This window comes from Falco peregrinus, chromosome 4, assembly GCF_023634155.1.
Source record: "Falco peregrinus isolate bFalPer1 chromosome 4, bFalPer1.pri, whole genome shotgun sequence".
Classification (NCBI taxonomy): Eukaryota; Metazoa; Chordata; class Aves; order Falconiformes; family Falconidae; genus Falco; species Falco peregrinus.
In genome coordinates, this window is record NC_073724.1 from 106637089 (window position 1) to 106659112 (window position 22024).

General features: G+C 39.9%; 1 protein-coding gene across 1 annotated transcript; it reads left to right on the forward strand.

The window, feature by feature from the left end:
• The first annotated feature begins 10425 nt into the window (after nt 1-10425).
• LOC101924590 (interstitial collagenase) lies at nt 10426-17254 on the forward strand. The gene is made up of 10 exons (XM_005230555.3): nt 10426-10563; nt 11565-11809; nt 12088-12236; nt 12325-12450; nt 13195-13356; nt 13723-13840; nt 14472-14605; nt 15637-15796; nt 16712-16812; nt 17021-17254. Exons 1-10 carry the CDS (start codon nt 10462-10464, stop codon nt 17119-17121), a joined length of 1398 nt encoding a protein of 465 aa, XP_005230612.2. The 5' UTR covers nt 10426-10461; the 3' UTR covers nt 17122-17254.
• Nucleotides 17255-22024: the final 4770 nt, after the last annotated feature.

Genomic DNA, 22024 nt, shown 5'->3' on the forward strand with positions numbered 1-22024 from the left:
ACATACTGATGTATATATATGTACATAATTAACATCAGGATTGCTTGTTTACCAAAGAACAATGCAGTCTTTAATTTCGATCCAAAATTGTGTCTTGTTTTATGTTTCCCATCTTTTTGTCACTCTTCATGCTGTACCTCACCCTGCACAGAGCCCTACCAGCCAGGAGTCCATGAGGAAGAACATTTCTGTTCCTAGAAGCAAGGATTGCTTTCAACAAGTTTTAGCTATTTTAAAGTTAAGCAAGCAGGCTAATCAAAGCTCACAATTACCAAGAGACAGGCAGGAATTCCAGAAGGCAATCCCTCCCAGCCTGAGCTGGGTGCCTAGGGATGGAAATGCTCCTTTTCATTACTGACTGGAGAGGCAGCCTGTTTGAGCAGTTTATGTTAGACACCTGATTACAGAAGGCTAAGCTTAATCTTACCCTAAGATATTTGTTGATAGATATGCGATTAAAGGCTCATCCCCACAAACACAGAAGCAGAGGGGCACACTGGCATGTAGGGGAGCCCCAGTCATCCCTGATCTGCCTTTACTCCACTCCAGCTGTCCCCGGGGACCTCCCATGGGCTAGGGGACACCTGTCACCATGTGTCAATGGTAGAGAGTCCCCATCACCTCACAGGCTGAGGGGTCACTGCCAGGGGAACAGGGATCAGTATCCAGGGGAAAAGCAGTTGAGGACTTTATAAAAATCATTGTCATGTTTAAAGGGGACTGTGGGAATGTTGCAAAATCTATTATGGATTGATTAGAGGAAAGACCAAAGGCAGGGAAATGGAAGGATCAAGGTAGACTGGGGAGAGGAAGGTTTGGGAAAATAGAGGGATAAATAGATGAAGGGGGATGGTTGCATGCAAACAGGCTGCAGGCCAGTGCACTTCTTTGCTCATGCTCTGCATATTTGGTCCTGCCTTCTCAGTAAATCGTATCTTATGCACGACTGAGCTTTTTCTACGTGTTTGGGTGAACTTCAAGTTGAACTGGCTGCCGTGTAGGCTGAGGTCTGAGTACTGGCAGCTGGACATAGCTGCAAGCTGTAGGGACTTGTATGTTACTGGTGATGCAGGAGGTGTGGGGGCAGCTGTTGGGGGGACTGAGGGCATCCGCACTGTGTTTCCGTGTCAGTGCTTTACCAGTGGATAGAAGCCCTCATCAGCCAGAGGACAGGAACAGGATGGGGCCATCAGTCCTTTTCGTATTTGTCCAAGCGCCCCACATGTTCTGTCTGTCATGGTCTCTGTGGCCAGCCTCATGGGTCTCTGGACTCGGGAGACAGACACACAGCAGCTGCCAGCTCAGTACTGCTGGCAATAATCTCCCTGCTGCTGAAGTCAGTCATCACTTAGTAGTGCTTCACAGGGGCCCATAAGTGTTCAGATTAACAGCTAGCAAGATCTAAGGTCTTAGAGCAGGTATCTTTTCTATTTGATTCCACTTCTCCATGAATCACAGAATCACAGTATGATTGAGGTTGTTTGGACCTCTGAAGGTCATCTAGTCCAGCCCCCTGCTCAAGCAGGGCCACCTAGAGTGGGTTGCCAAGGCTCTAGGTGGCTTTTGAAGATTCTACTTTTGCACATATCCAAAGAGGGAGACTCCAGCACCTCACTGGGCAGCCTCACTCAGTGCCTGGTCACCTTTACAGTAAAAAAGTGTTTCCTGATGTTCAGAGGAAACCTCCTGTGTTTCAGTTTGTGCTCACTGCCTCTGTCCCTGTTAGGACAGGGCAATTGTATTGATACATACAATTGTATCGTATGAATGCAATATGATATTTTAACACACTTTTTTTCTGATGCATTTTAAAACCCCTGGTAGCAGAACTACTCAAATAGGGCACACCAGTGTGTTTCTAGCCACCAAAAAAAATTTATCTGAATTCTATCGAGGCCCAAACATATGATGGCATTCTCAGTCTTGAAGACAAATACTGCTGCCACACCCTGCTGTGGAGGTGGTAAAGACGACCTTGCTGACCAAACAGAACTACAGTCAAAATGATTGGTTTTAATTACAGCACCTCCAGAAAAGGAAATTTGTAGCTCTGATTGGTCTCTGATATTGCCAAGGCCAGGGAAGCAGGTTCATGTCTTTTAACTCAAATATTTCTATTCAATTTAGCAGGAAATATTTCAGTCTGCTTATTTGTCCCTTATTAAGCTGTTCTTGTTTTCTAGTTCTGGTTTTCCTTCATGTTTCTGGTATGGCGTTTTGAGTGGTCTCACAACTGCAAGACTTAATCAGTCCATGGTCTCAGCTATAACAGTAAAAGTCAAAAAGATGCATGTTTGAGCAGTTGGCTCACACTTTATAGATTTTTTTGTTCCTTAAGGAAGTTTCTAACTATCTTAGGTATGAGTGGTTTTCTTCGGTTGTTCCTGTTGCTGATCCTCCTCTACAGTATCTGTGCCCTCCTTAGCACTGCCATTGCTAGACCATGTCCTCTCTTCCAACTCCGAGCTTTCCAACCTTTCTTGGAAATATTCTCTTTCAGGTGGGATTATAGCTCTCAGAGCAAAGCTGGCTTGTCCTAGACCTTTCATGATTGTTTTGTAGATTTCTGGCTCTCAAATACTTACCTGACTTCTTTGTTTTTGATGGTTTCTGATTAGTCAGGACTCTTTCCTTCCTTATTTCACTAACTATGTACACAGATGATCATGCTAATTGTTAAATACAAAGTCTTGGATCTGTAGCAGAAACAGAGCTTGATCTACTCTAGTACTATCTATTTTAACATAATTTCTCTGTTTTAGTGGCAGATGTTGATGTCTTTTTTTCTTTCACAATTCTTATTTTGAAAACCTCTGGTACTATTGACAAGTCAGCCTCATCACCTGGGTGAAAGTAAACTTTTGAATGGAAGGTCATTGACCTATATTCAGTATCCTGTGCTCTCCTAAGATACAGTTTGATACCTGGACTCTGAGTTGATATATTCATTGCCTGTGGTACACTTAGTCCAAGCATTTCAGTTATGGTTTTCTCAGTCTTCTTCACACATCAGATTTTTCCATGCTATAGAAAAATTCTAGCCTCTTTGCATGAAAAATTGTGTGAAGACAAAAGTTTCTTCACAAGGAACAAGTTTATCATGTGACTCTCCTCTAGAATTCAGATCACAAAAATTACTTTGCTTTCTTCAATGCTTTATTTGTAATGGTCTCATTTGTTGTGGTTTTCACCACCTTGTCTTGGAGGAAATTTTGCCTACATCTGAATGTATCTATTCGCCTTTTCTTTGCCAAGGACTTCGTAGTGCGTCCACCAAAAACAATCCAGGAAGTCCAACATGGAAAACCCAACACTATCTACCCCAGAAAAAAACCAGTTTGGTTTGGATGGTGTTTTTTTCCTTACCGTTTATTGGTTTTCTTGGTTTCACACATTCACCCTGCCTGGAAGGGACAAACGCCCTTTGATACTGCTCTTGGCAGGATTCCATATGCATTATTACAATAGATAAGGCTGTGACAGTGAACCCAAAAGCTCTTGTGTAGTGATTTTGACACCCAGAACTAAAAGACCAGAGATTTTAACACCTGAGTAAAACAGACAAAGGTAAGTGATATTGGCAGAAAAGAAGGAAATTAGAATGAGTCCACTGAACTACTGTTTGCAGGGAGTTGTTCCTAGTGAAATGTTGGCTTGGGTTTAAGGAAATGGGGGTTGGGGGAAACTCTTTCTTGGTGACAGAAGCAGCATATTTGTGGGCTCAGAAGTGCTGAAGGCAACTCAGAACTGCAAAGACACATCTCAGCTGCCATTGGTATTCCAGAGAAAATAGTTAAAAGCTGCCAAGGTGCAGACTTTGTTTCCAGCTGATTCCTTGGCAGCCTCTCAACTGCCATCTGGCTGGTCTTCAATCAGCTCGTTCATGTCTGCTCCCTGCCAGCAAGACAACAGCCCTTGCAGGTTCACCAGTGGTAGCTGGTTCACAGGATGTTTTGGCCTTGGTGCCCTGCATCCAGCTGGTGGTCTGTCAGCCTATAGCAATTCCAGTATGTCCCAAATTGTCCAGAGCCCCGGGGCATATGCAGATTTATCTTGTAGATCAGTGTGGAGATATTGATCTCCTCTTGCTGCCTATTTCAGCTCAAGTTTTACATCTGCACAACTCGTATGGCAAATGCCAAGTTTAGAGGCAAAGGCCTTTAAGCTGGTAAGGCTGGCTTTGCAAGGCATCCCAGGGCCTGTCTGCCATCAGGGAGGTCATACCCAGGACACATCAGAGCAAGTTCCCATCCCAAGCAACAGCTCACCTGCAGGGATGAAGAATGTGATTTGGTTTTCCTGTGTGTTCAGGAAACAGGTGCTTGGCATGGCAAGTGGCACTCCATTTACTGAAATCATTGATGATGCCATGTCTGAGACTGTGCAAGTCACTGATGTGTAACTCAGGCACTGCCCTAGTGTGTGACTTGCTACGCTGAATTGCTTTTCTACAATAGAATAATTAGGACTGATTCAGCACTTGGTATCCTGAGCCCTATCACAGTGGCCTTTGGACTTCAGCATGAGTTGAACTATGCCATTGTGCTCCTAACCCTGCCCAGCACAGCACCCTGGTTCGTAAACAGAGGGAGTGATCATTCTCTTGGAGCAGTATCAACAGCATTTCTATAAAGGAAATGTTTAACATTGGGTGACGTTAAGCCACGAGCTTATGCAGACTTCAAGACTGTCTTGGAGGGTTGCCTTCAACTTCAGACATCTGTCTTGGAGGGTTGCCTTTGGCTTTTTCATCTTGGTATTAAAATGTATTTGGGTTATTAAGACAAAATTCTTAATGAATTCTCTAACTCCGTGTGAATATCTGGCAACCAGTTGAATATTGCTGCACAGTGACATGATCTGACACTTTGACACTTCAGTCTTTGCATGAAAAGTGACATCCTTCCAGGAAAATACCCTGTTTCAGGGTAACATTCTGGGTTTGCAGAAAGATTTTTATTTTGTTGCTTCAAAATAGATGGGAAACCCATTGCTACAGGAGTTACCTGAACCTACGAAGAGTGAGATACACAAGGAACCAGACGAGTACAAGCATGAACCAAACCAAGCCAGTGCTGGTGCCCAACAATCAAACATACTGCTTCTCCTGTCCTGAGTACCCATCCTGACAGATGGGGCCCAAGTCACAGCCTTTTGTGAACATCTGAAGGAGCAGAGAAAGCTCATGGAATGGAAAAGTAATATCTATCTGTTAAAAGACAAAATAGTAGTTATTGAGAATGTATAAATCTGTATGTTGGGTATAAAGATGGTTTAGGTATGTTGTTTAAGTTGTAAATGTTGGTAAGAAGGAATTTCAGTAATGAGAATTAAATACAATGGAGTGGTTAGATTTATGTACGTATTAAGTCATGTGGGACCTAAGCATGATGCAAACAGTATGGGATAAGGAGCAGAGATTGTATTGGGTCTGGCTGACCCCCACAGCAGCCCCCACAGTGCTGTGCTTGTATTGGTAGCTAGAAAGGTGGTGATAACACACCGGTCTTTTGGCTATTGCTGAGCAGTGCTCACACGGCATCACGGCTGTCTCTTCAACATTCCCCACCCCTCTCACCAGTAGGCTGGGGTGGGCAATGTCTTGGGAGGGGACAGAGCCAGGACAGCTGACCTAAACTGACAAATAGGATATTCCATACTATAGGACATCTGCTCAGACACAAAAGCTAAGAAAAAGGAGGAGGAAGGGGGGCATTTATTTTTTACGGCATTTCTCTTCCAGAGCAACTACGACGTGTACTGAAGCCCTGATTCCCAGGAAGTGGCCAAACATCGCCTGCTGCTGGGAAGAACATCTTTTGTCTTCCTTCAGTTCTGCACATGTGACTTTTGCTGTTGCTTCATTAAACTGCCTTTATCTTGACAGACAAGAGTTTTTTCATCTTATTTTCTCCCCTGCTGTTCTGCTGAGGAGAGGAGTGATAGAGCAGCTTGGTGGGCGTCTGGTGTCCAGCAAGGTTGACCCACCATGCACATGAAGAGATTAAGATATGCAAAGAGCACAGAATAGACATAAAAGTGCTTCCTGCAAGACTGATGATTGTACTTTGTAGTGCCACCTGCCACTGAGAAAGCAATTTTAAACATAATTGTGACAAATTATAACAGCAAACAGTTCTCGGAATTGTGAATACTACTTTTATTTTTTGTAATATTAAAATTACAGAACTACCAATCAAAGTTCCGCTGTAGTAAGAGACTTTGATTTAGGGAAAACCCACTATGATTCACACTGTGAATTTATCTTTTCGTTATTTAGTCAAGGGTGTGGGTGGAAGTTTCTCCTTAGGGAAAGAAGGATGAAAGCCATTAGAACATTTTAAAATATTATCAGGAATAATTAGGGGAAAAGGGAAATAGCCTGAAGAGTCAAATACAAGCCCTAGGTAAGTGAGGTACAAAGTACATGGAAATGTAGTCACTACATGTACTGAGACAGAAAATTGTTCCAGGCTGGGGAACTCTTCTGGGGAAATAAGCCTCCTTTTATGCTTCTGCCTAAATCCTTTTCAGTCAATGCTGGAAAGGCAGAAAGTGCTGGATAGACCTCTGGCAGTGCTTATGTTCCTATGCAGACTGAACAAACAAGGAACAGTGAGTAGAATACCTAGCAAAGGGATACTTCAAGGTCTCTTGCCTCAGTACAAACAACAAGGGTGCAGTTTTAATGAGGAAGAAATGTGCAAATAAAACAAGATTGCTGCTAATACAGGCAGACATAAGCCTTACTTCCTGGGTGTACGATGGAAAAGCCCTTGAAAATGCTGGCCCTTTCTTACCAACAGTGTCAACCCCCTCTTCCATAGGCACCCAGTTTGGGTTTAGCAGTGACTTAGCAGATGAATGCCAGACCTGGGAGGGTGATTCAGGGTGACCTGACTGAGGTACTGATGCTCATGGTCCAGGCAAGAGCTGCCTGTGAAGAACAACTGGGTCTAAGTAAGGGCAAAGTTTATCTCTCTCCACAGGTTACATGGAGATTTTTGGCAAACTTCAGGCAAGGCCAATGTGTCAGGAGTTTCCCAGATCTTGTACCCTGATAGACATGAAGCTCCTGCAGCTCCATGCCCCCAGGCCAAGCCAGCAACAAGGCTGAGCATGTATTCCCATGAGGTGCATGCACACAAGCACACACATACAAAGACACTATGGATCCCCCAGCAGCTGGGCTCAGACACCTCATCCACCCAGCAGCTACCCTGGGATGTGCTGGTGTCCCCTGCTGCCTCATGTGCACATACACCAATGGATGTCACCACCCACCCCAGATCCCACAGCCTCCCCAATTGCTGATTTAGCCCCCCATCCCTCCCTCAGGTAGCCATCCCACTGAACCCTGGTCTCTCCAGTACCCAGCCCTGGCTTATGGCCACTTTGACACACAGCTCATCCAGCTGGATCTTCATTAGCCCTCACACACATACCTATGTGCCCAATTGACATGCATGCACCCCAGTCTCTCCAGTTGCAGCACCACAGCCACAGGGGTCTCCAGCCACTTATCCTCCCCCAGGGGCTGTCACTGAGACCCCACACACACCCCTGCACACAGGACAGAGCCCCTGAACTGGGAAAATGGGTAGAAATTGGTTTTAGTGAGAGGCCAGGACAGACTGTGCCTATCAGATGCAACACAATGCTCCTGCAAGCAGTGAGACTGTGTAGACACTGGCTGGTACTCAATGAAAATTTTCCTGTATTTCAAGGGGTCTCAGCTTCATTTTGACATATTCATGTCTCCTTCTGTTGAGTTTTGAGTTTTTTGTCTGAAGGCGTGTGCTTGCAAAGGAGATGGTGGCAATGTGCTAGCTGCCACACCATGGGAAGAGCAGATGACCAAAACCTCTCCTCCCTCATTTGAGGGAGATGTGCTGAAGGACACGCAGTAGGAAGCCAATGCAGACAGTGAAACGGGACATGACTTTGTAGCCTAACACTGTGGAAATTCCCAAGACGGAGGGAAGCCACTGCTTCTGCTTCCTCTTCCTGATGATCTTTAATGTTTTTCACTTGATGACTTTTCAAATGGATAAACAGTTCTCAAAGCTAGTGCTGAAGTCCAGGACTTTCTAGTTCTGCCACTGGCTGCTTTGGAAAGTAATTATTTATTTTAAATTTCCTGGAAAACAACCAGATGTTCCCTCTCACCCTCTGCCTGACTCAATATCCTCTTGGTAACATTAAAATCTGGCCATAGGGAAAAAAAAAAAAAGAAAAAAGAAGAAAGATAGGGAGGTATTGATCAAGAACTATATAGACCAGCCTGTAGAAACATATGCAGGAGAAATATTTACAGGGAAGTAACACTGGTTTAGAAACACAGTTAAAGAAGTTAAGCAGCATGTCACAAATCCCAGGATCGTGTGAGCCATAGCAGACCCGGAGAAGCAACCAACATGCACAACTGTTTTTGTTCTTGTCTGAAAATCAAGATAGATTAAGAATAATCAACAGTGAAGTTTCCTTGGACTATGAACCATGAGGCTGAATTTCTTTACATCTACAAAACCTGTACCTTTTGAGGAATTATTGTCCTAGTCATTTCAAATATCAGCACTGGGATGCTGCTTCTGCTTTTGAAATGTCCTGTTATTAGCTTTATTCCTCCAGACAAGCAATGTGACTTGCATTGGGTGGTATAAAGTAATTTACTTTTCCTAGGAATGGTGTCTATGCTGCTGAACCTAGGTATAATTAGGGGGTGCTACACTACAGTGAGTGAGAATCATATACCAAATACATTATCTTTATCTGATGTTTGGGAAATTAAGTACTTCCCAGCACAGTTAAAATTTTCATCCTGTATTGAGCTCCTTCAGAGCAAAACTTGCTCATGTATCAGAAAAATATGATACTGGTATGTATTTGTATTTCTCCCTCTCGTACTAACATTTACTGTTTCCCTTTAAAGGTTCCCATGGAGGCTTTTTACCTCCAACAAGGACAGCAATACCAAATCCATTCTGAAAGACGTCCCACCTGTACTTGACGGCTTCTAGAGTTGGCAAGCATGCAGCTACTTCAGGTCATCTGCTCTGATGCTTAGCCATCCTTGCAGTTAGAAATGCTTTCCTCAGTGTAGGGGGCTATACTGTAGGTTCCCGCATGTGTCCTGGGTATTTAAACACCTTTTATCATTGGTAGAGACGTAACCAATACATTCAATGAAGCATAAAGAGCAATTAATCTAGAATTAACTCTCTAGAATCCATTATTCAAAATGGAAGCTTAGACACCTAAATAACTTACGGTTATCTACACAACAAAACACAAATTCCATCTCATTACTCATCTGCCTGTACTGGAGATGCCCACCTGGGGTGGGCTGCCATGACACAGGAGCTATGGAGACCTACATCCTTCCAGGGATGTGGAGGTCAAGTGGGATTCCCTAGAGCATCTCAAATAGTATTAATGCTCAGGCATCTGTACTCCAAACCTCATGTCTAAACTTAACCACTGTTGTTTAAGACCATTCTAGAGTCTTGGAGAATGGTCACTGCTTCCCTTTTAGGAAAAACCTTTCGTATATTTAACATCATTTGTCATGGCTCCCCTCGCTCTTCCTTCCATGAAGCAGTGAACACAGTCACAAAATGGTTACTTTAATCTTCCTTTTCCAGACTCACAGAAATTCTTGTTGAGCTTTATGGAATCCTTCCGACCAGAGATAATCTATCTGTCTGAATCCAAACATGCTACTGCAGCTGAGACCTCACCCGTGGTGGCAAGAGTATAAACATTATTTTACTTACCATACATATGGGAACCTAGTTTATGCATTCTAGTAACACAACTGATTTTTTTTTAGTATTAGTCAAAAATTGTTCAATCATTTCTGCCCTCAGTTTTGCTGACATCATGAGATTGTTTTAGGTAGAACTTTTAGTTAGTTGATGACAGTCCTCCTGGAGTTATAATACCATCTATTCCTAGATAAGAACAGTTCTTTGTAGTCTTTTAAAGATATTATTATCACATATTATGACATAATATGATGTATTTTTTAAAATATTAAAACATATGTATCATGCATATAGCATGTTATTAATTATAATACAATGTTATATTGTTACTCTTATATGTTATTTCCTATTTTTTCTCCAGTTTGTCAAAACTTTGTGCCATAAATATTCTAAATTCATGATTAAAAAAAACCTATGAAATGTAGCTCCATGTTACCAGAAAAGAATTTCCTTATTTATTAAACACACTATAACATTGTCCAAAACAGAAGGCTCAGGCAAAATAAGGACAGTAACATTACTTAAATACATTGCATCACTACCTGATGATGAAACTGTTACACATCATTTTTACTAATCAGAGGATATTATACAGCATGAGTCAGACTGTCACTGATTTATGCTATATAAACAGACCTGAGAAGCGTGTTCAATAGCTCAACAGTGAAACTGAGACAGACAACCTTAGACAAGGATGAAGACGCTTTCATTCCTGTTGCTACACGTGGCCATCTCCTTTGCTTTTCCTGTGGCTCCAGAAGCAGAAGATGAAAGAAAAACCCTAAAGCTTGTAGAGGTAAATATTTTTCAGTGCATTTCTAAGTGAAGCATAAGGTAGTCTGAGAGAGAACTATAATTGCAATTCTTTTCACAGAATATGGCTTGAAATTAAAGGTGTAACATTTTGCAGGGGTTTCAGGAGAAAGCTTTTCCTATCAATCTAGAAAATGTGTGAAAATTATGTGGAACTTATTTACCCAAAAGTCATTTGAATATTGCATAGCTTCACTTTTGATGTTGTCAGTAAAGTAATAACAAAACTTCCAAAGCATAAGTTCTGGCAGCAAGGCTCTGGAGCTGTGCAGAAATAATCACTCAGCAACAATTTACATTTCAGAACGTGCTTTGAAACTTGTGATATGATCACTCTCAGAAACATAAGGCAGGAAATTTTCTTGAAGCAGGCATGTATTTTAATTTTTTGCTGAATAGAACTTTTACAGAATACTTTGAAAAAATGGGACATCTATGAGAAATACAACACTTACATAGACGCAACACTATTTACTTGAGACAAAATTGATGAAATTTCGTAGGAAGACCTGAGTTCCTAATATCATATTTCATAGCTAAAAATGAATGGCATGATTCACGTGCTGACTCTGTAGTAGTAGCCACCTGCTTTGTTGGCATTCGTGGTTGTGTGGAGTCTCACTGCCAATCTTTATTCCCTTGAATGACACCAGTTTTGCTGTTACAGTAATTGGACACCATAAATAATGAGGAATTACTTATTAATAGTAAAGATTAGATTTTAAAGGCACTTCTTCATATATTCCATCAGTGAAACAAGAAATTCAGAAAACTTTATGAAAACTGTAAATTATATCTCACTCTTCGCACCGGTTCCTGGAGAAAATGGGTTGTTCATGCTCCTGGTAAACATAGGGGGTGTTGATATGGGAATAGTTCAAGATTACATAGAAAATTTAAGTGTGACTGCAGACAGTGCTGGTATGTCATGATTCTTCTCTCTTTTTTTTTTTTTTTTTTTTTTTTTTTTTTTTTTTTGTTCAGAATTATCTACAGAATTTCTACAATCTTCAAAGGAGTCATGAGCCTCATTTAAGAAGGAAGGATGAAAATGCCCTTTCTGAAAAACTCAAGGAAATGCAGGAATTCTTTGGACTGCAAGTGACTGGGAAACCTGATCTTGAAACTTTGGAGATGATGAAAAAACCCAGATGTGGTATACCTGATGTAGGGCAATATGTGTTCACAGCAGGGAATCCCAAATGGAAAAGAAATAATCTGACATACAGGTAACCTTTCCTAATCTGGTACAAAAAGATATAAATCTAGCATCCCAACTTTGAGGGGTCTGGAGTAGGTACATTACACCATATACAGACATCCAGAGTGATTAATTGATTTCTGTACGAAGGCAGGCACACTAGAAGACAGTATCTAAAATGAAGACATTATTAATTTTCATTCATGTAAGACATGTCTAAGTTTTCTGACTTTTGCACAAGTTACTATTTTTCAGCTAAAATTCTGTATTCTTAACAATATATAATACATTTGGTTTCCTTTTAAGGATTTTGAATTACACCCCAAAGATGAGACAAGTTGATGTAGATGCAGCAATCCAAAAAGCTCTCAGTGTCTGGAGCAATGTGACGCCACTGACGTTCCAAAAGGTTGAGGACAAAGAAGCAGATATAATGATCTCTTTTGCCTACAGAGGTAACTGATATATTTATGCATTAAATAGCCATGTGCAATCATAGAAATAATTTAGGATACTAACTGATTTTTTCCCTTTTCATTTTAGACCACCATGACAACTCTCCTTTTGATGGCCCCAATGGGCAACTGGCTCATGCTTTCCAGCCTGGTGAAGGCATTGGTGGAGATGTGCATCTTGATGAGGAGGAAGCCTGGACAAAAGATGGAAGAGGTAAGGACTTTGTAACTAGATCCATTTATATAGTCTTACCTCGAACAATCTTAGTTCATGAGCCTGATCACAGGCAAAAAGTGAGCAAAAGTGGCAGAATGTGTCCTTTTAAATTGTTTTCCTCTTTTTTTTTTTTTTTTTTTTTTTCCTTTTGGTCATTTGTAGGAATCAGTTCTTAGAAAAGAGACTTTTAGGTCATAGTGGTCTATAATGGCAACAAAGTGAGCACTTCAAAATATTTTTCTTGTTCAGATGAAACCTAAAACTTGGATACAGGAACATCTGGTGGTAAACTTCTCAAGTCAAATCCTTTATCTTCCTTAACTTAGCACTTCAAAGTTTGGTACTAACTGGCATATTCAAGTATCACCAAAACTGTCATCTCAGTGCTTCTTTTGAAGGTTGTGGGGGTTTTTTCTGTTGGATGCCTGAACCACCACCTGTCACTGGCATGTCCTTGATCTGAGCAGTTCATGTGATAGCAGGGTAAACAGGGTTTGTGTTTAAGACACAAGGGCACTAGAGAAAGGACAATGAGACCACAGCTACAGCCAGACATTCTTTAAGTACTCATATAGCTCTTCTGTAACAATATTTTTGAGTCATGATGTTGATAGCATTACCTACAGCCTGTCTTGTACCTGTAGTGTATTTTGGGAGGATGGATAAGTACTTTCCATTTAGTCAATTGTGCTGAATACTGAAACAGATTTTACCTTGGTTCATGTGATTTTTATCCTACAGGATACAATTTGTTCATTGTTATTGCCCATGAGCTTGGCCATTCGCTGGGTCTGTCTCATTCAAATGATCCTGGAGCACTGATGTATCCAACTTACTCCTACACGGACCCCAGTGAATTCCTTCTTCCTCAGGATGACATTGATGGCATTCAAGCCATCTATGGTAAGAAAAAAAAAATATTTAACATTTCCACTTGGGAGGCTGGTAAACAATAATAAGAATACATTTAAAATATGCCTATTCCACCAAAATGAGAAGTTTAACTGTTGCTGAACAATGGATAACAAAAGGGAAAATTCCTAGAACCTAACTTCAGCTAAAGTCTGGTTCTGCAAAAAAACTTATTTTGGAAAAGATGAACACAAATGGCTTTATCAACATTAAAAGCCTTCTTTTAGTGACAGACCCTTAGTTTAAAACCATATGCCTTCTCATTCTCTGTAAAGAGGCTTCTTGGTGTCCTCAGAGATCTTCTAAACACTGTCTTTATATTTCTCCATACTAAAAGATAAAATATTCTTCCCATAGGACAGTCTAATGCTGCTGTGCAGCCAACAGGCCCCAGAACTCCACAAGCTTGCGACCCAAATTTGACATTTGATGCTATTACTACCCTACGTGGAGAAATAATATTCTTCAAGGGCAGGTAACAAAAATAAGCACATATACTATCTCCTTAAAATATTCAGTAGTTTTAAAAAATCTGTAATCCATGAGGGAAAAGTGTCCTTTTTGGAATGTAGTAGAAAGAGAAGCACTAGAAAACTATTATGTTATTTACACAAGTGAGAGCTCTCCAATCATTAATCCTAAGAGCCCTAGTTGACAAGAGCAGTGAAGGAAATGAGGGCTTTTAGATTGTTTTCCAGCTATTCTGCTGCTGTTGCAAAGCAAGAGCATTCCTACATCTGCCAGCGATGTGCCCGTGGGTCCCACACTAACCCTTCTGCTGCTCCTCGATACCAGAGCAGGGGCAGAACTGAGAGCACTGTTATGTAGAAAGATGCCTGTTGGGTGGTTACCGAAGCCAAATCTTAGCCTGCTTGTCCTACAGAGAAGTAGAAGGGCTTATATTTATCTTGCCTGATTTTTAGCATGTAACTGTGGTGCTAAAGTTAAGAGTGCAGTCACTCAAGATTTCCTTCACATTCAGTGGAGGGATATGTTCACATCCAGGTACCCATCTCCTCCCTGTTATACTCCAGGAGCTATAATTATTACTTTGCACTTACGATCACAATGGAACTATTTCATTACATAATTTTTGTTTAAAACAGATATATGCTGCGCAAACATCCTTTGAGGGCAGAGGCGGAGCTCAATTTTATCTCACTGTTCTGGCCAAATTTACCAGCAGGAATTCAAGCTGCTTATGAAAACGTGGAGAGAGATGAAGTTTTACTTTTCAAAGGTAATGGAATCTGAAATTCTCCACTTTTTTCTGACCAGTTACTCCTTGCTCCTTTGCAAACTATGCAATTATGGAAGTCAAAGTGTTTTTTAAGGAAGATCAGTGAAAGAGAGAATATTACAAATCTGCAAATAATTAAACCAGAGGATCATAGAGTTATATTGTTTAAGGGATCTCCAGAGGTCCTAATACTGAAACTTGCCCTCTGTTATAGTTAATCTCTAAAAAACAAGACATGGGAATAGCTTCCCTTCTCCAGGTCTAGTTCTCTTCAGGTAACAACATTTCACTTTATGCAGAGGGACTTTTGCTAAATTGAGTTGGTAAATACAGACATTTGTACACTACTGTTACTGATATGCTTATTAGTATTTTGTGATATTTGGGGGGGGGGGGGGGGAAAGTCTGTGGAAAGGCATACTGTGAAAGGAAAGTTGCTAACTGAAAAAACAATTAGTTTTTTTCTTTAAAGGTCTGAAATATGCTTTAAGTGTCTCAAATATCTTCATTATGCATCTGTTACAGTACATGATATATTGTCATACATGAATGTGTTCATTACTTTTTAAATTACGAAAGCATTTTCATTAGACACATGCCCTTCTTAATGGTTTAATTTAATGCACATTGTCTAGTTTTCAAAGTAGTATATGGCTGTATAATCAAATAGCATATTACAGGCATTTAATAATCTCAATATCCCAACCCAGTGTCAGTGGATTAACTCATCAGTCTCCAGCCCTCCCTAAGTAGTTACCCAGACAAACACTTCATATTCATTTGAAAATAAAACCTTGGAAAAGTGCTATCCATACACCTTATGATTCTAATGTTTGACTCATAAAACCAAAATACATCTCCACTGTCTTCATGATGTAGCCCCAGTGCAAGAATTAGAACCATTTTCTAAAGTAAGAAACTGAAATGAATAATGCTGATATCTAAGACATACTGTTTCCTACCCACCTAAAACACAATTAAATGCTGTTTACAAATAGCAAAAACAAATGAAATGCAATTATATTTTTCAGAGGGTAAATACTGGCTTCTCAGGGGATACGACATTGCACCTGGCTATCCTAAACCAATCTATCATTTGGGGTTCCCGAAGACTGTTAAAAGAGTTAATGCAGCTTACAGTGATGAAACCACGGGAAAAACATACTTCTTTGTAGCTGACAGATACTGGAGGTAAGATTCAATGTTCATTTAATAGAAGGTTTATTTTCACTTGTCCCTGAGGACTCATGTAATACTATAAAAGTCAAGTGCAATAATGTTTAAACCAGGTATATTCCAGAAATTACTCAAATCTCTCAAAGTTTAAAAATTTTAAGCATTTTCTAGGAAATGTCAACATTTCTAGAGGATTTTTTTGCCATATATTAGATTCCTGTAGGAGCAATGTAATTGATTGCAACTGAATGAAACATCTGCCCAATATGAGTGATTTTCTAGTAAATTATTCACTTTTTCTCCACAAGAGTGCTGCCTTCCTGTGCGATGCTGTGATAGCATCCACTTTTCATTTACATTTCAAACAAAAATGAACTGCTAATAAAAAGTGTTCTAATTTAATTTCTCTATGAACAAACTATAAATATTCTCCAGTTGTACAGTTGGTCATATTTATAATTCAAGAGTAGCTCATGACAAATTTCAGAGAGTAATTTTGTTTAAGAAGCACGTAGCTGACACTTACACAAGTATGCTTCAGGACTGTGCTACCATCTTCTACTCCCAAGTTTTATATTTTGCTTTTATACTGAACTGGATATCCCATGACTTGAAATAGAAACTCATTTTAGGTGCAAGTGATGGCCAAGGCTCTGAACAGTCCAGAAATGCATGAATAAATCCTGGCCTGCATTGCCAAGGTCTTTGAAAGTCTTGTTGCAAACTTTACCAAAGGCAGAATTTTGAGATCTCAAGACACTCATAATGTGAGAACCTTTATACATAATAGGAAGAAGCAAAAATCTACTTTAGCTAATCTTTATAAGACTTGTTGGTAACAGTGGAATTGTATATGTGTATGAATTTGCTTTGGACTTTCAAAATATTGTCTGCTTCCTCACAAACTGTAATGATATTTCTTGTGTTAAGATACGATGAAAACAAAAAAACCATGGATCATGGTTATCCCAGGAAAATAGTCTCTGATTTTGGAAAAATTGGCAGAGTTGATGCTGTTTTCCAGAAAAACGGTAAGTAAAACATACCTTTTATCTGGGTTTACTTGAATATTTAGGCTTCTGTAAATAGAATTATTTGTTTTCAAAAATCTGTTATTAACCTTAATGAGAAAGTAATTAAAAATAGCAAGTATATATGGGTTGCCTATGTTGGGTTTTTTCCCTAAATACTGGAAAGGAGTCACCTATGAAGTATAATTGGATTAAATTTTATTTCTAGGCTATGTCTACTTCTTCCATGCAACAACTCAGTTCCAGTTTGATCCTCGTGCCAAACGGATTGTTGGACAAATGAAGAGCATCAGCTGGTTTAATTGTTAATTGCAGTATTTTTCCATATGCACACTCTATGTTTTTATGTACTGAATTTTTCAGCATGTCATGACTATCAGGTCAGAATGTATTTCTGCCCAGATTCTGTGGGAGTATGGTTTTAAGAATTATTTATTGTAAAAAAAATACATTTATATAATTTATGACAATTTCACTTGCTAAATTAAAGTTTACAAATATATTAAGTTGTATCATTGTGTCCTTGGTGTCTTACTTGCAGTAATAATCAAGAGTCAAGTCTATCTTCCAAACACTAAAATATACATTCTGGCAGGAAATGTCAGATCTTTTTCCCAAAGCCAGAGAAAGGAGCATCCAGCTGACTCTATCATCCCACACAAGCCCTGGTGAAAACCCTATGGGTAATTAGGCCAGTTGGGGCTCATTAGCATCAGTCTGCAAATCACACTTCCACTTTCTGTTTCTCTTTCCCCAGCTTCCACTCTTAGCCTTCTCTCCAAGGTGTATGCCTTTGCAAGCGTAGGCAAGGTTATTTCTCATGTTTTTATGTTTAGGAACTGGGTTTAAGCCTGGAAATGTAGATTAGAAAGGACCTCTGAGATCACTGAAACCTCTCCTTTGCTACCACAGGTAACCACTCTTTACTCAAGGCTCTTTCAAGCACTTACTCCTCCAGTAATTAGTAAAACCCTCCTAATTTCACTGGGTTACAGAATGAAGAAGTTTACTTAAAAAAAATGAAAATTCCTGGCCAAAAATATTTCTGATGCAAAAATTCATGAAAAAGATTGCTTGACTTCCAGCTTAACTGCAATTTTTTCAAATATCCTCCACTAAAATGGTGTTTAAAGTGTTACCCACTTTCTCTTTAGTCTTTGTAGCTCAGCTGGTAATGTTAGAAGCCATATGACCATTACGAAATATATTCTCTCATACACTTTCTTTATTATTAGACCTGTTTAAGAAGAAGGTTTCCGGTTACTGTAATAGAAGTAATAGCATTTTGAGAAAAGAATGTATAACCTTATAAAAATGTGTCTGTTCAATTTTTTAAACTACTTAGCTCCCTGTATTAGAAGCCTATAAATTGTATCCCTCGTAAATAAAGAACAGACTTGTTAATTCTTACATTTATTAAATTCAGGAGTAAAAATTAGTCTAAATACTATTCGAAGATAAGAAATTGTATAACTGTAAGTTAAATTGAATATATTATATTCTTTATAAAACTAAGGCGGGGGGGGGGGGAGATCATAAAAATAAAACTAAATTACATTAAATCAAAGACCGTAATGAAGAAATTGATTTATGTGAATTCTGTTCTCACAAGGTGATTTAGGTATCGGTTCTTTAATTTGAAGCATTAGTAGCATTGCTATTTAATCATATTTTCTTGTGTAAGCCGGTGCTACTGAGCTACCAATGACAATGAAACCAAAATTTCTTTTAGAAGTACATAATTCCAAGTTGATTATGTTGTTTTAGCAGAGATGTTCTACAAACATAACACGAGATTTACAGGGAAAGATAATATTTTTTACTACACCAATTATGCATTAAAAAAAAAATTTAAAGAATTGGAGTTCACATGTTCCCTTCAGATATGAAGTAAAAGCAGAAGATCTCACGGTAATGCCAGAACAACTCCTCAAATGTAAAGAAGAATGCTAATCCCTCTCTAGAAGAAAATAGTAGAGGGAACTCATGGGGCAGAGAAAATGTTAAATGGGAGACAAGGGGTCATTCTTTCCATGTTCTGGGGGAAAGACAGAATTAAAGGGTAATTTAAAAACCATAGAAGACTAAGAAGTTAAAGGGAGGATTAAGTTTATAATGGCATTTTTTAGACCAAGCTTTTGGTATCCTGTGAAGTTCTGATTTTTAGTTGCCTGGCACATTTTTTTGTTTTGTGGATTTCTCTTGAGCGAGAAGACTGAGAGAGCAAAATGAAGTGATTTCTTTGTGGAAAACCTTCCCTGTGCTTATGTGAGTGACTCTTTCCTTTGCCTGCATGAGCATGGCAGTTGCTCCATCCCAGCCACACCATCAGGAGGAGGGTACATCTAGTGCCGGCAGCTCTCACCTGCCTGCAGGCATATATTACTTCCAGTAATTTGGGATCTGGCTCTTTTCAGTTCAGTCCACACAATCACCTGTCAATTGCTTACTCCTTTTTAATAAATTTACAGTTCCTATTTGCTAATTACTGTACTACGGTAGAGTACCGTACCACTCCCTAGTGTCTGGTTACTGGTTTTGTGTATTTGTAGCTCGTATCGTTATTAACTGAGCACATTTGCCCAGGCAGAGATCCATTCCCCTAAATAAATGTTTAGTGCATTTGAGGTGCTATCAGGTATCCAAGCCACCCGTGCAGGTATGCAACAGGATTTCTGGGAGACCAGCACTTCCCAAAGCCCCACAGAGCCTACGCTGTCTCTAGGCACCTATGTTCAGGTGGTTGAATCCTGCCCTCACAGGCTGCAGCCTTTGCTAAAGGTTTGCCAGGGGTCAAATACAGTATTTGAACCACGCTGTTATGCCATGGCTTTCACTCAAGCTAAGTAATGATTCAGCTTTTTTGAGTCTATGGGAGGATTGAGCCTGCAAAGCAGTGGCTCAACTCAGTTGCCTGAACAGGTATCTAGTGCCATTAAGGTGCCTGAAGGTTCCCAGTTAGCTTCCAACCAGTCTAGAAGCCAAAGGTCCCCTGTAGGTCCTGGATCTCAGCCACCAGGCCTGTGTCAATGTCTCAGGTTCACTAGACTGTCTCAAAAGCATAACAAATCACTGTTGATGCGGTTTAATTGCAGCCCAAGTGTTTTCATGTGATCTCAAGCTTAGGGTCTCATCGCAGTCAATGGTGCTGGTCAAAATGTTTGGCGGGCTTCTGAAAGCTGCACAAATCATCCTGAGTTTACCTCTGACGTGTGGTCAGATCAAATGCTGTCTAGATGTCATTTGACCATATTGATTAGATTTCTGTTGATATAATGCAAACTGACAGTTAACTCACGTGCAGACACCCATGCTGTGAACACCTAGGAAAGCTGAATCCCTGCTGGTATTGTGTTAAGATCAGCATGATGCATCAGTATTGATGATTCCTGTGATGTTCTGTGTAGCATCACTTGGTACTACTGATGTGATGAAGATAGGCAGTGACCTTTCCAGGGTAAAGCATGAGTCACATCACTGCAGTCTAAATAAAACAAATTATAGGATGAGAAAAAAAGTCACGAAGTAAATAAACACCCACCAACTCCAACCAGTGTCAAAAACAAGCATTAGGAAACCATAACCAGCAGCTGCTTATACAGCTTCTTCTTTTCCCAGATCTCAAGGCCAGCTATTGGTGCATTTGTGAAACATTGCTTGCAAAAAAATGTCTTCAGGCCTCTCTCCTATGGGTATTGGGAACCAGCTGCTATGTTGTGTAGGTGGTCAAGTTGCAAAACCATAGAAGTGCTTTGAGTGTCATAGGCCTCCATCATCTGTCACTCAGATGTCTTCTGAGCAGCACTAAGGTAGCTTGAGCTGTTAGCTGAAACTAGAAATATAGTCTAAATTAGTTGCTTAAGCTTCTCTGTGTTCAGTAAAGACAGAGAGCACCTATAAAGGCCAGTTTGTCCTCTTCTAAAATAGCTGGTTGAATAACTCTCCATAGATATGTATTTCTCCATCTTCTATAGAAGAATGCTTAATTAATAAAGTTAGGTGCAACTAATCTTAACCTAGCTGCTCTCACTGTCTCTATCCTTCCACCACCACACAGCAGACAGCTGTGGGGATCTGATGCCAACCACAGTGGGAATAAAGATAACCACTTCTCCCAGCGCATATTGAATCTGCTTATAGTGCTGCCTTGATTTTTTTACAAAATTATATTCATATCAGCCAAAACCTGTTCCAGAAATATGTTCTAGTGCCATTGGAAAATATGTTTGGTGCAAAAGCCACTGAACAGGGCTTTGTCTTTTGTGACCTATACCATGCACATTAAGTAAGGGCATAGCACCATGGTTATTCCTTCTAGTTTTAAAACCTTCGAGACAAATAAATATATACATTTGAAAACATCAGATAGATCTCAAAAGAGAAAGTCTGTACTTCTGAATAAACACACGGGTCATTTCCATTATCAGTTCAGTTGAGCTTTCCACCTCAGAAAATTCATTGTCACTGTTTGTACCTCAGCTACAGAACTGAATGAGATCCAGGCCTCATGGGTCTCTTACCTTACAGTACAATGACAATAAAAGCAAATTAAGGGAAGGGTTTGGTTTGGGTTTTTTTGTGGTAGCTGAGAAATGCCGTTAACTAACAAGTTTAACTAACAAGGCTACATTGTGAAATTTGGGCTACAAAATCCATCATTAATGCCTCCAGCTGGAGAAAAGCTGGCCGCAAGTGACAGCAAAAAAGCCAAAAACACGAAAGCAAGGATTTTCTAAAAAAGCCTCAGTCAGACATAAGGGTATTTCTTACAATTGTTTTGTCAAAGTTGAGTACATGCTGTCAGAGCTCCTCTGAGGTGCCAGCAGAAGAGGAAGGTGCTTGGCCAGCACAGGGTGAAATCCCATAATATGTCACAACTTGTATGACTTTTGAAACTTCCTTTATTCTGAATTACTTAAGACAGGAAATAATCATATCCCCTGTGGCTAATGTGGTTAAACTGAAGAAACCTTTTGTAATGAAATGGCAGATAGGTAGATGATGGATAGATAGATAAATAGATAGATAGATTAGATAAAAGTAGACACAGATACAAGACTATTCACACCCTTTAGGCTCGATTTTTAGGGTAAAATCTTTTTCATTTATGTGTATCTTGGATTCCACTAGTATAACTTAAAAGAAACACACCTTTTAAAAAGGTTTCAGGGAAGTGGTGGGGAGGGATTTGGAATTTTCATCCATTTTCCAA

What these genes read in the sequence shown, in the direction of transcription:
- LOC101924590 (XM_005230555.3), top strand. Translation starts at nt 10,462, where the DNA reads ATGAAGACGCTTTCATTCCTGTTGCTACACGTGGCCATCTCCTTTGCT. An exon ending in GATCTCTTTTGCCTACAGAG is followed by an intron (nt 12,237 to 12,324) that starts GTAACTGATATA and finishes TTTTCATTTTAG; the next exon opens with ACCACCATGACAACTCTCCT. An exon ending in TGCTGTTTTCCAGAAAAACG is followed by an intron (nt 16,813 to 17,020) that starts GTAAGTAAAACA and finishes TTTTATTTCTAG; the next exon opens with GCTATGTCTACTTCTTCCAT.